Here is a 13316-nt window from a genome sequence, read left to right on the forward strand (position 1 = left end):
TGGGGGCCCCTGGGGGCAGAGGGGGTAGGAGCTGGGCAGGAAGGAGGTGGGGAGAACTGGCAGAGCTCCCTGCCACCCCCATTTTCCAGATGACGCGACTGAGGCCCAACCAGCTTTGTAGGAGGCGGAGTCTCCCCAGGGTCCCTCTCAGGCTGTCCTAGGGGAGGGGGCTCTGGGAGCCACGAGGCCCCTCCCTGCCTCTCTCTGTAGCTCCCGGCAAGCTCAGAGGGGCGGGGAGAGAGAGCCAGAGAAGGAGGAGAACTCAGGCAGCTCTGCAGAGGGGGGCAGGAGCTCCGGTGTTTGGTACCCCCAGCCCCAACGCTGTGGCCGCTGCTGCAGCGGGGACACAGGTGAGGACGGCCATTTGGGGAGGGGGAGGGGGCCACCCACAGCGCTGTCCTTGTCCTTCCCTGCTCCAGCCCCCACTCCCTAGCCCATCCTGGGATAGTCCCCAGGGCTTCTGCTGGACCTCGTCCTTCCAGGGACCCAGCCCCCTCCTCCTGCCTGTCTGCGCTGCCTTCTCCTCTCCCGGGCCTGGCTGTGGCTGCTTCTCCTCTTCTGCCGCCGCTGCTTCCACTGCCCAGCACACACCGCCAGCCCCTCGGGGTGTGGTTTCCCCAGACCAGCCCCTAACGGTGGGACACAGCTTCGCCCCGGCCTCCCCCATCCGCACACCGCCTCCCCGCAAGGCCAGCCAACCTCATCCTCCCCTGAGACACACCCAGCTCCCTTTAACATCCCACCCCACCTTCCGACCCATTTTGGGGGGACCCCCTCCTCTTATCTTAGTCTTTATCCAGCCTCTGGGTGCTCTGGGGCTGTGCCCAACTTCCAGCTGAGCCCCAAGGTGTTTCCTCAGGCCCCTTTCCTCCCCCCAGGAACTCCTGAGAGGGTGGACCAGACTTTCTCAGCAGCACCATATACCCCTCGCTCCCAGACACCTCTCAGGCTCTGAAAAATAACCTAGTCCATATCTAACCCTTCAGATGCCCTACTCCCTTCTCCAGTCCCTCTAGGGGGCCCCACCTGGCCTGCCTTCCCCAGAACTCCTGTAGAGTGTAGACACCCCCCCTCAGGCTATTCTTGGCTGCTCTAGGCACTCCCAAGACACCTCGCAGCCTCTTTACAACCTTCTGGTTCTCTAGCCACCTCTTCCGTGCACGAACCCCTTTCCTGGATCCATGAGGAAGCTCCAGTTCCCTAATCTTTTCCCCAGAAGTCTTGAGGGTACAGACGACCCACCTCAGTTATCTTGGCCCCTCTAGAACCCCCCCGCACCCGGACACTCTTAGCCTATTTTAAATACCTCTGATCCCACTTTCATCTCTCTGGATGCCCCAGTCCCTTCTCCACACCCACTAAGGGGTCCCAGCCCCATCTTCCCTCAGAACTCTTGAGAGTGTGGGCAACTCTCCCGTGTTTCTTGCCCCCTAGACACCCCATACATCTCCCAGGCACATGCTGACCCCTCCAGGGCCCTCTCAGTCGCTCTAAACACTCCCTAGGCTCCTTCTTGGCCCCTCCAGGCGCCCTTTTTCTCCTCCTTTCCATGTCTCCTGGCTCCTCCTTGGTTGGTCCCTCAAGACATCCCCCCAGTCCCCCCTGGATCCTCTAAATGCCCCCCAAGGCCCTACCCGTCTCTCTAGTTCCTCCTGGTTCCTCTCGACCTCTGTAGACACCCCCAGTTTGCTTGTGCGAGTGGCCCAGGGCCTCTCCAAGCCTCCAGCATCCTGGAGACAGCCACACTGTCCTAAAGGCCACCCTCCCCCGCCCCGAGTCTCCGTGGGCCAGGGGCGCGGCAGGATGGCGGCCGGCGTGGCCACGTGGCTGCCCTTCGCGAGGGCCGCTGCAGTGGGCTGGTTGCCCCTGGCCCAGCAGCCCCTGCCCCCTGCGCCCGGGGTGAAGGCGTCTCGAGGGGATGAGGTTCTGGTGGTGAACGTGAGCGGCCGGCGCTTCGAGACCTGGAAGAACACTCTGGACCGCTACCCAGACACCCTGCTAGGCAGTTCGGAGAAGGAATTCTTCTATGACGCGGATTCGGGCGAGTACTTTTTCGATCGCGACCCCGACATGTTCCGGCACGTGCTGAACTTCTACCGCACCGGCCGCCTGCACTGCCCGCGGCAGGAGTGCATCCAGGCCTTCGACGAAGAGCTGGCTTTCTACGGTCTGGTGCCGGAGCTCGTGGGCGACTGCTGCCTCGAAGAGTACCGGGACCGCAAGAAAGAGAACGCCGAACGCCTGGCGGAGGACGAGGAGGCCGAGCAGGCGGGCGATGGCCCTGCCCTGCCTGCCGGCAGCTCCTTGCGGCAGCGGCTCTGGCGGGCCTTCGAGAACCCGCACACGAGCACGGCGGCCCTCGTCTTCTACTACGTGACGGGCTTCTTCATCGCCGTGTCGGTCATCGCCAACGTGGTGGAGACCATCCCGTGCCGCGGCCCCGCGCGGCGGCCCCCAAGGGAGCAGCCCTGCGGCGACCGCTTCCCCCTGGCCTTTTTCTGCATGGACACGGCCTGCGTGCTCATATTCACGGGAGAGTACCTCCTGCGGCTCTTCGCCGCCCCCAGCCGGTGCCGCTTCCTGCGGAGTGTGATGAGCCTTATCGACGTGGTGGCCATCCTGCCCTACTACATTGGGCTTTTCGTGCCCAAGAACGAGGACGTCTCGGGCGCCTTTGTCACCCTGCGTGTATTCCGGGTGTTCCGCATCTTCAAGTTCTCCAGGCACTCTCAGGGCTTGCGGATTCTGGGCTACACACTCAAGAGCTGTGCCTCTGAGCTGGGCTTTCTCCTCTTTTCCCTTACCATGGCCATCATCATCTTCGCCACGGTCATGTTTTATGCTGAGAAGGGCACAAACAAGACCAACTTCACTAGCATCCCTGCGGCCTTCTGGTATACCATTGTCACCATGACCACCCTCGGGTGAGTGCAGACCCGGTGTTGGGAGCTGCCCGATCAGTTACACTCACCTTTCTCTGTAAGATCTCTTTTTTCTCGATTTGCGCTTCTGCCTGCTCTTCTCTGAAAACAAAGGGAGTTGGACTAATCTCCAAATCCCTTGCAGGTCTGACAATGCCTTCACTGTCCTGGTCAGGAGACTTGGGTTCCAAGGATTGTCTTAGCTGCACTCTTTCTGTTGACCTTGTTCTCTTTGGGCCTGTTTTCCCCACTGTGGCAAATGAGAAATGTTGATCCCTTCATCATCTAGAGGGGATTCTGTGACCTCACGGTTGTGAAAGTTCTCTGAAAGTTTCTGGTGTAGGATACCTAGGTACTGGCGTTCCACCACCTCCTTTTTCCCACCTTGAGGACCCATGTCTCTCAAACCTCCAGAATCATCTGCCGTATGGGGTCCTACCTCTGTGACATTGTGATTCCTTGATGTTCTCCAGGTCGAGGTATTTTCAGCATTATTTTTTAGTGTCAATCCTTGAGAGGGAACAAGTTGGGATAAAGGCATCAGACAGAATCACCAACTCATGATGTTCTTAAAGACATTGTTTAGGGCACATACCATGCTCCTTCTCTAAATTTCCATTGCTGAAATTAGGTGTACAGTTGCTTGGGATCTTTTGAATGGGTGAAGTGGGCTCGCTGGGGCTTTAGCAGAGCTACAGAGAAATGGCTTTTGGGTTTCTAAGGAGTAGAAGTTAATTCTGGTTGGAGGTTCAGAATTGGATTGACATACAAATACTGAGCCCCGAGAGTGGGTTGGAACTGGGTTCTTGAGTGCCTTTTACCCTAATGAGTCCTCACAGCAACCCTGAGAGGGTGGACAGCTGCCTGTGTCTCATAGTTGAGGACACAGTCTGAGATGACACATCACAGACCAGAAACGGCCAAGTTGGAGAGACCTTTAAATGAGTCAAAGAAATAAGGAACGGCCATCCTTGGGGGGAGGGGGACAAGGACTGAGAGAAGGCCTAGAGGCTGGGACTGCAGAGGGGAGGAGATCTCACTGGTCCCGTGTTCAGAACAAAAGTATGCTGGGCGATCTCGAGCAAGTCAGCTGTGGAACCTCCCTAAGCTTGGGTCACCCCCACCCCGACCCCGTGACACAAGTGGGTAAGATTGGCATTGCTCCATCCCCAGGGAAGAGGAGATGGCATGGAGAAAAGGGAGGAGGGAGTTTCAAGGCTCCCCCTATTTTTTCATGGGAGGAGAGTTTCAAGGCTTCCTCTGGGGTTATAAGAAGGGGTCCTACCTAGAGAAGGTAAGACAGATGGAAGCAAAACCAACAGAGCACTGCTTCCAGGACTCAGAGCCCCTCAGCTGGCTTGTGGTGCTTGGACTTTCTCCTCAGGAGACTATATTTACTGCCTCTGCCTTCCTCCTTCTCTCCTCTGTTTGGTATTAATAGATTTCCAGCTGACTCAGATGCTCGGTGTGCAACTCAGATGGGGGCAGCAGATGGTAGGGGCCGAGGGCCAATTTCTCCCTTGACCCCCACCGGTGGCCAGAGAGGTCTTTCCCCACATTTTGCAGAGTGGGAAACTGAGGCTCAGAGAGTTTCAGTGCCTGGCCAGGGTCACAGAATATGTTGGGCTGTATGGGATGGTGTGGGAGACTGAGGGGTGTGTGGGCACTCTTCTTAACCTCGGCTTCCCTCCCCTGGCCCCAGCTATGGAGACATGGTGCCCAGCACCATTGCTGGCAAGATTTTCGGATCCATCTGCTCCCTCAGCGGTGTCCTGGTCATTGCACTGCCTGTACCGGTCATCGTGTCCAACTTCAGCCGCATCTACCACCAGAACCAGCGTGCTGACAAGCGCCGAGCGCAGCAGGTAACAGCCTCTTCCCTCAGAGTACCTCCTGCTCCCCGTGCCCCAAGCCGGTCTGCTCTTGCGTCTACCCACCTGACCCTTTGTCTCCTCCCTTCTCTGTAGAAGGTGCGCTTGGCAAGGATCCGGTTGGCAAAGAGTGGTACCACCAATGCCTTCCTACAGTACAAGCAGAACGGAGGCCTTGAGGTGGGGAGGGGCCTGCCTTGGGTTTGGGGGGGAGCAGTGGTGGGAGGAGGAAGGTTCTGACCTTGTCCCTCTGCTCCGTCCACCCCAGGACAGCAGCAGTGGGGAGGAACAGGCGTTGTGTGTCCGGAACCGTTCTGCTTTCGAGCAACAACATCACCACCTCCTGCACTGTCTAGAGAAGACAACGGTGAGGCCTAAAGGCGGGGTGGGAGGGGCGACAGAAGGAGGGGCCTTCCTCTGCAGCCCAATCAGTACCCTCCCTGGGATGGGAGGCTCACTACTGATTGTGGAAATCCCACAGGGCTTCCTGGAAGAGGCCCCAGTATAGCTGAGCCTTGAGGGTGGGCAGAGGAAGGGAAGCAAGAGGTACTTCCAGTAAGGAGGGAGCGGCCTCAGCCAAGGCCAAGGGCTGGGGTTAGTTCCTGTGTGCTGCCTCATGACCTTGCCTCCCTTCCGCCCACAGTGCCATGAGTTCACAGATGAGCTAACCTTCAGCGAGGCTCTGGGTGCTGTCTCACTGGGGGGCCGCACCAGCCGCAGCACCTCCGTGTCCTCCCAGGCAGTGGGGCCTGGCAGCCTGCTGTCCTCCTGCTGTCCCCGCAGGGCCAAGCGCCGTGCCATTCGCCTTGCCAACTCCACGGCCTCAGTCAGTCGTGGCAGCATGCAGGAGCTGGACACATTGGCAGGGCTGCGGAGAAGCCCTGCCCCTCAGAGGTAAGCACCCCCACCTGCTGGCTACTCCTGGGGGAAGCTCAGAGCTGAGACTGGGTGGCAGGGTGTGCGGGGGATGGCGGTCTGAGATGTCTTGACTTCTGGCCCATCAGAAAGAGAAAGCTCAAGCCCGGACTCCTCTATGTGGGGAGCTTGGGCTTCCCTTGCCTGGAACTTGTTCTTCATTGGTTCTTTCAGCAAACATTTATTGAGCACCTACTATATGCCAGGCACACTTTCAGGCACTTTGGAGTTCACTGTAGGAGTTTACAAGTGAGTTCATTTCAGACAGCAAAGTGAACAGACAGAGCTCCTTGACATTCTGGAATTTATATTCTAGTGGGATGAGACCGTTAATAAACAAGCACGTACACAATGAGGTGTGTTAAGTACCAAGAAGAAAAATAAACTGGGGATGGGGGACAGGGTGTAGAACGAGGTATGGAGAAGCTTTGCTGAGGTGACACCAGAAGAAGATGAGGGAGGGAGCAAACAGCCTGTGCAAAGGCCCTGAGGCAAGAATGGGTCTGCGTGTTAGAGACACAGCCAAGAAGCTCCTGTGAGAAGAGTGGAGTGAGTGAGGGGGAGAATTGTGGGAAGCCAAATCAGAAAGGAACAGGACCAGGTCATGTTAACTCTTACACTGATCATTATGAGGGTCTGGCATCGTAAGGAGTAACCATGATGGAGAACATTTTGGTATGTATGCTCCTTATGTATGTATGCTCCGGGCACTATGTGGAACACTCTGTAGCACTTTTTATCTCATTTAATCTCCACAGTGACCCTATGAGGTAAGAAATACTGGTATTTCCATGAGTGCTCATTATGTTCTGGGCTGAGCACTTTATAGCACTTCTTATCTCATTTAATCTCCACAAGGACCCTGCGAGGTAGGCAACTCTGTTATTCCCATGCTACAGATAAAAAAGAGAAGAGGGATTTAGAGGGGCCAAGGTAAAACTGGGATTTCAACCCAGGACCACCTGACCCCAGAGCCCTCACTGGCCACTGCCATAATGGGGGATGGAGGCAAAGCATTTAGAACAGAGAGACCCAACAGGCACTCAGTACATGTCACGATTGCTGTAGCAAGTATTAAGAGCCCCTTTTAAGAAGCTTCCACCTCCCCACCCTTATGCACAGCCGCTCAAGCCTCAATGCCAAGCCCCACGACAGCCTCGACCTGAACTGCGACAGCCGGGACTTCGTGGCTGCCATCATCAGTATCCCTACCCCTCCTGCCAACACCCCAGATGAGAGCCAACCTTCCTCCCCTGGTGGTGGCGGTGGGGCCAGCAGCAACCTCAGGAACTCCAGCCTGGGCACCCCTTGCCTCCTCCCGGAGACTGTCAAGATCTCTTCCCTGTGAGCGGTGGGTCCGCCCGTCCAGAGGGCCCTCTCGATTCTTGGGGACTCCTTTCCAAAGCCATATTTTGGGGAGGCAGGGAGGGACAGGCCTGGGGACCCCTTCTGCCCCTCCTCCCCCCACTGAGAACTATGCAATGGAGTTTGATGGAACAGCTCACCTAATGGGGAAGCAGCCAGTGAAGGGGAAACTTTCCCCACCCCCGATAGTTTGTCCTGAGGGGTGCTGAAGTGCTGGGCTTCCTCAGGCCCCCCGGCCTCCTTGCTCCAGCACACTGGGGCTGGCCTCTCTCCCCTCGCTGGTCTCCTGCATGCTTCTCCTGTTGGGCCTCTAGGGCTCCCACCTGACATCTCAGCTCTGGCCTGAGAAGGAGAGATGAGGTTCCCTCTTCTCTCTGGCTGGGCTGTGGAGGTTTGGGGGTTTCAGAGAAGAGAACCTTCACCTTGGAGCTGGCCTCTAGGAGTTTTCCCCACCTTCCACTGAGCCCAACAGCTCCCTGATTCTGAAGCTTGGAATGCAACCACAGGCTTCCTGGGCTGTGGCCTCAGCAGTGACCTGCCACCCCCCGCCTTGGCTCAGGGGTCAGGCTACCTCTCCCAATATACACAGATAGCACAAACACCACTCCCCTTTCCTGGCTGCTAGAAATGGGTCCCTGCAACCCCGTCCTGTGCTGGGCCCCCAGCAAACTCTAGCAATAGCAGCTGCTGCCGTGATGTTATGCAAAGGCTCTGCCCAGGCTGCTGCAGTATTTACATCTGCCCTAACCAGGGGGGCCACCTCCAACCCCTCCGCCCCCCTCTCCCCTGGTTTGCTTCCTTCTTGGGTTGGGCTGGAGTCTGGACTGGCTGAGATAAGAGCCTAGCAGCCAGTGAGAGCTGGGCTGTGTTTGGAGATCATAGATGATTCCAAGTTCTTGGGCAGGAGTCCAGAAGTGTCGGGGCTGGGGCCTGGGTTGTTCCTAAACTCTGAGAGTTGTAGGGGGCAGGAGGAACTTCTTGATCTCTTCCTCCTCCTCCCCCGCAAAGCCTTTTCACATATTCCTCTCTCTTTTCCCTCTTGGGTCACCTTCCAGAACTCTGTGTCTGCTCTCAGGCTGAAATCTGGCATCATCTCAGGTTCCCTGTCCCCAGCACTGTCCCCGTGGAGCTGGTGGCTGACAAAGATGTAGTTTCCATCAGTCAATAAAACCTGAGAGGAGAGATGAGGATGAATACCTCCTGGCTCTGTGAATTTGGAGGCTGGGTCGGGCTGGGGCGGGGGGTGGAATGTTCACTGGTTTCAATTCCTTTCAACCGGAGAAGGGCAGGTTGCGGTCCAGGTTCTGGGAGGTCAGTCGTTGGTGACATGTTCTGGAAGATGGGGATCTAGGAGGAATTAAAGAGGGTGGTTTGAAGAGCTGAATCTACAGCCAGTGAGGCAGGCCAGGAAGCCCTGAGATATGGCCCTAGGACTCATCTGCTCCAACTCTCTTACTCACAGATGGGGAAACTGAGATCTAGAGCAGCACGCATTTGGTCAGAGGAGACTTAAACCCCAGGCTTCCTGGAAGCCAATGGCTCTGAACTGGTTAATTAAAAGCATCTCTCAGGGGCGCTTGGCTGGCTCAGTGAGTAGAATATGTGGCTCTTGATCTCAGGTTCCTAAATTCAAGCCCCGCATCGGGCCTAGAGCTTACTTTAAAAAAAAAAAAAAAGAAGAAGAAGAAGAACTCAATATTTTAAAAGAAGAAGAAGAAAGAAAGCATCTCTCAAGTTTGGCAGCTCACCCTTCCTTGTGGACATCCCCTGCACTGTCTCTGCTGGGCTACTGGATACACTTGGCTAGAGTGTGACTGAGCTTTGTGGAGCACCAAGAAGACAGACCTTGGATTGGGGTTGACCTGGGTTCCAAGCCCCAGGTGAGAGAGTCACTTCAACCTTCTCTTGCCTCAGGTTGCTAATCTGTAAAATAATAACCATTTATTCACCAAATATTTATTAACCGCATACCACGTGCTAGCCCTAGGGATACAAAGATGGGCAACGTAGACATCGTCTATGATCGACAGACGTGAGCATGGAGGGCAGACAATTAAGCAATTACAGTCTAGTGTTGTGGAACTAAGATTGATGGGATTGCAGAAGCATGCAGATGGCAGGAGGACCTAATCCAGCCAACACCCAAAGAATGAGGTGGATTTAGCCAGGGAAAAGGATAAAAGTTTCAGGCAGACAGGAAAGCATGTGCAATGACCTGGAGATTAGGGGGTAAGCTCAGGGCATTTGGAGAACTGAAATTAGTTTGGTTCAGCTGGGGAGGAGAGTGTGAGGCTGTGGTAAGAGTAGGGATGTGGAGATAGGCCAGATCGCAAAAAAGCCTTTGAAGCTATGGTACAGATTTTGGACTTTATCCTAAGTATAACGGGGACTTCTGAAGGCTTGTAGACAGAAAGAGTCATCATGAGGTTTGCATTTCAGAAGGATTGCTCTGCCTGTGGACAGTGGAGTGGATTCTAGAGAAACAGTCCTGGCGGGAGGAAGGGTGGTGAGGAGGCTCTTGCAGTAGTCCACTTGGTGGGTGATGGTGGCTTGGACCATGTAGTGGTGGTAAGAGTTGGAGAGTTTGAGAGGTTTGAGAGGTGGAATTGACAGGACTTGGGATTGACAGGCATGTGGGAGTTGAGGAAGAGGGAGCAGACAAGGTTGACTCCTGGTTTCTGGCTTGGGCAAAGGCTGAGTGGGGGGCACTCACTGTCAAAAGGAACATCAAAGCTGTTAGCACAGAGTACCAGGCGCAGAGAAAGTACTTCGTGAAGATTAGCTACAATGATTATCCTAAATTCAATTTTAGACATGTAATGCTGGACAAATATCTAGTAGGAAATAGAGGTCAAGTGAGAGGATCATGAGAAGATTTAATATGGTAACATGCCTAGGCATTTGGCATAGTGCCCTGAACACAGTAGGCCCAGGAAACTTGAGTCCTGTCTCATGAAGTCTTCAGAGCAGAAAACACAACATGTCATTTGTAACTGACACCCTTCAAGGAAGAACTTCAACCAAGGTCAGCATCTGAAGGAACAAGGTTAGATGGCACTCAGAAGAGCTTACTAATCATCTTTCAGTCAACATGTACGGCTTGACTCCCAAGACCAGCAGCAAGCTCTCACCTCTCAAAACAACTTCTTGGTTCATAAACCCATCTGAACGCCATAACTATTCCTTGAGGCAGTCTGGGCAGGCATTATCTTTCCTATTTTCCATGGGTAACCTCAAATTTAAGACACTTAAGTGACTCGCCCAAGTTCATACAATTACTAACAGTCCATCAGGGTCTGGAACTGAGGTCTTCCTGACTCCAAACCCTGGGATCCTTTTCCTTGCACTGCCATTCAAACTAACTTATTGAGCACTTACTATGTGCCAGGCACAGCACTATACCCTTTGCAGGCATTAATCGCTGATCCTTAAATCATAATTATCATATTCTCATGTTACAGAGGATTAGAAATTGCAGATAGGGGCGCCTGGTGATTAGTCCTAAGAGCATGGGACTCGATCTCGGGGGTTGTGACTTCAAGCTCCACGCTGGGTACAACAATTACTAGAAAAATAAATAAAATCTTTTGAAAAATTGCGGATGGGGTGGATGTTAAATGACTTGCCAAAGAGCCCTCAGATAGGAGGGGCAGAGCTATGATTAGCTTGTAGCTCTCCAGCTGTTCAGTACCAGGGATTTTACCAACCCCCTTGCAAAGCACTAACTGGTGACAGCGCTGGTTCATAAACTTTTGCTCAATCCAGGTAAACTCAGCTGCTGAGGGGGGCAGGGGGCGTCGGAAAGGCGTGTTGCGCTTGCGCACTAGCCACAGGGGCGGGGAGGTCAACGCGAGGGCGAGAGCACTGCGGAGCCAAAGAAGGCGTGTCTGCTTCCCAAACACCCAAGGTCCCCACGGTGCACTTCTGCCCCAGGGTTGGCCGGCCCAAAGTGAGTGACAGCTTCTCTTAACCAGTCACCGCAGAACTCGGCCTGTTACCAGGGTGAAGTGACGCCCGCCTCCCCACCAGACGTGGATTTGCAGGTGGGTGGGACCGGAACTGACGCTTCAGGGGAGGGCTATGCTCTGGGAGTGTTGATATTTTCCAGTCAGTCCGGCTGCCTGCGGCCAAGTTGGAAGTCTGGCGGGGAGGCGCTTTTAAAATTGTCGTGCACGGGGCCGGCTACGCTGTCCTGTACTAGTACCCCACCCACGAGTCAGAACCTCGGGGAGAGAAGAACGCGACGGGGCGGACGAGAATAAAGGCAAGGAACAAGAGCGCCGACTTTGACTGAAATCTGAGACAGAGAGCACGGGAGGGCGATCGCTCGCATCTGATTGGTCCGTGGGCGTCATCGAGGACCCACGCAGCTGCTTCGATTGGTTGGTACCCGCGATTGTTGTGGCGGCGGTGAACATTTTGCCCACGTACTTCCGAACGAGAGGCGGGGCCGTGTCCTGGCGCGCTTGCGCAGCGCCCAGGGGCCCCACCCGGTAGTTCAAGAACCTGCGAGGGGGCGGGGCGAAGAGGTGCTTGTTTTGGTCCAGTTTCTTTTGAAGCAGCAGGCCGGAAGGAGCGAGTGTAGCAATAAACTTGTTGGACTTGGAGAGAAGACTACGACAAACCCGCTGCGGTGCCTTCATCTAGGACTTAACATCCGGGTTCTCCTGCCGCGTGACCCGCGCGCCACCGATCGTTCTCGAACCCGTGCTACAATCTCTTTATCCGGGTCCCGCCGATCCCGTCGTGCTTCGCGCACCACAGTAGCCCCCTCATCCGGGTTCTCTCCCAGCGTGCCCCGCGCCGGGTTTGCTGGGGGGTACTTGGCGGTGCCGCCATGACTATTCTCCCCAAAAAGAAGCCGCCGCCTCCCGACGCCGACCCCGCCAACGAACCGCCGCCGCCCGGGCCGCTGCCCCCGGCGCCACGCCGCGGCGGGGGTGTGGGCGTGGGCGGCGGCGGCACGGGTGTGGGGGGTGGCGACCGCGACCGTGACTCGGGCGTCGTGGGGGCCCGTTCTCGGGCCTCGCCACCGCCTCAGGGCCCGCTACCGGGGCCCCCGGGAGCGCTTCACCGCTGGGCGCTGGCCGTGCCGCCTGGCGCCGTGGCGGGTCCGCGGCCACAGCAGGCCTCTCCTCCTCCTTGCGGGGGCCCTGTTGGTCCCGGTGGCGGCCCAGGTGACGCGCTGGGTGCAGCCGCGGCGGGTGTGGGCGCGGCGGGCGTGGTGGTGGGCGTGGGCGGAGCCGTAGGCGTTGGCGGTTGCTGCTCAGGGCCGGGCCACAGCAAGCGGCGGCGTCAGGCCCCCGGGGTCGGAGCGGTTGGAGGGGGCAGTCCAGAGCGTGAGGAGGTCGGCGCGGGTTATAACAGTGAAGACGAATATGAGGCGGCTGCAGCTCGCATCGAGGCTATGGACCCCGCAACCGTTGAGCAGGTATGGGCTGGGGTAACAGGTGAGTGGGTATGGCGGGTGGGATCCCCAGCCTGGGTAGGGACTCCAGGAAGGCTGTTTGAGACCGTCCCGAGGGACCTACGTCTTCTCCCGGATTCTGGCATTCTCTGGTGGTGGGGGCCCGAGGCACACTCTTCCCCACCCCCCACCAAGGACTTGGGGGTTTAGAGTCCCCAAATAAGATGGCGGACTTAAGGATTGAGTCTGTGGTCTCTTCTGGGACCGACCTAGAGCCATCATTCGGACCCTGAGACCTCATCATGTAAGACCATTAGGTGGGATTGCCTCTTGAGAGGCAATCTTAGGACTCCAAGGGACCTTGGTTTGTGTTCTGTGCCTTGAGATTTCCTTTCCTCTGGGATAAGGGTCTAAGACTCCTCCTCCAGGGAGCACAGGTGAGGTGGAGACCTCAGGGGAATTTCGAGCGTTCCCGAGTTACCTAAATCCTTTTCAGGGGTCTGATACCATCTATACAGGACAACCACCCCACCCTCCACCCGGTTCCTTCTCTGGGACACAGCCCAGGACCACCCAGCAGTGGAGTCTGAGACTTTCTTAATGGTGTTAAGCATGCCTTCAAGGGCCCGAGACTCCCTCTTCTGGAATCAAGAGCCTGATACATAATGTGTGTATATATTTATATATATCCTATTTAGAGAATGGGATCTTCTGAATTTTTCTCCAGGGAGATAAGATTTCTTTCAGGGAGAAAAGATTCTCTTCCCTTTGAGGACGAGAGCCAAAACTAACACTCAGGGACCAGAAACTACTAAGGTCCATGAGATTCGTCCCTTT

The 13316-nt window shown here is 56.0% G+C and overlaps 2 protein-coding genes across 7 annotated transcripts in view; both read left to right on the top strand.

Moving 5' to 3' along the window:
* The first annotated feature begins 78 nt into the window (after positions 1 to 78).
* On the top strand, positions 79 to 8266 carry KCND1 (potassium voltage-gated channel subfamily D member 1). Of its 3 annotated transcripts, XM_082717976.1 has the most exons (8): positions 156 to 350; positions 1676 to 2924; positions 4624 to 4786; positions 4889 to 4972; positions 5061 to 5159; positions 5436 to 5686; positions 6830 to 7051; positions 8128 to 8266. In XM_082717976.1, exons 2-8 carry the CDS (start codon positions 1804 to 1806, stop codon positions 8150 to 8152), a joined length of 1965 nt encoding a protein of 654 aa, XP_082574102.1. In that variant the 5' UTR covers positions 156 to 350; positions 1676 to 1803; the 3' UTR covers positions 8153 to 8266. The 3 variants fall into 3 exon arrangements, with proteins under 3 accessions (XP_082574101.1, XP_082574100.1, XP_082574102.1); XM_082717975.1 differs by having other exon boundaries at positions 79 to 2924; positions 6830 to 7058; XM_082717974.1 differs by having other exon boundaries at positions 79 to 2924; positions 6830 to 8266.
* Positions 8267 to 11141: 2875 nt separating this feature from the next.
* Positions 11142 to 13316, top strand: part of OTUD5 (OTU deubiquitinase 5) — a 28424-nt gene continuing 26249 nt past the window's right edge. For all 4 annotated transcript variants that reach the window (XM_082717981.1, XM_082717982.1, XM_082717983.1 and 1 more), the window contains exon 1: positions 11142 to 12503. In XM_082717981.1, coding sequence (XP_082574107.1) covers positions 11910 to 12503 — 594 coding nt within the window. In that variant the 5' untranslated portion in view covers positions 11142 to 11909. The remainder of the gene's footprint in view (positions 12504 to 13316) is intronic.

The sequence above is a fragment of the Mustela nivalis genome (genome assembly GCF_964662115.1).
Source record: "Mustela nivalis genome assembly, chromosome: X".
NCBI lineage: Eukaryota > Metazoa > Chordata > Mammalia > Carnivora > Mustelidae > Mustela > Mustela nivalis.

What these genes read in the sequence shown, in the direction of transcription:
- KCND1 (XM_082717976.1), top strand. Translation starts at nt 1,804, where the DNA reads ATGGCGGCCGGCGTGGCCACGTGGCTGCCCTTCGCGAGGGCCGCTGCA. An exon ending in ACAAGCGCCGAGCGCAGCAG is followed by an intron (nt 4,787 to 4,888) that starts GTAACAGCCTCT and finishes CCTTCTCTGTAG; the next exon opens with AAGGTGCGCTTGGCAAGGAT. An exon ending in AGCAGAACGGAGGCCTTGAG is followed by an intron (nt 4,973 to 5,060) that starts GTGGGGAGGGGC and finishes CGTCCACCCCAG; the next exon opens with GACAGCAGCAGTGGGGAGGA.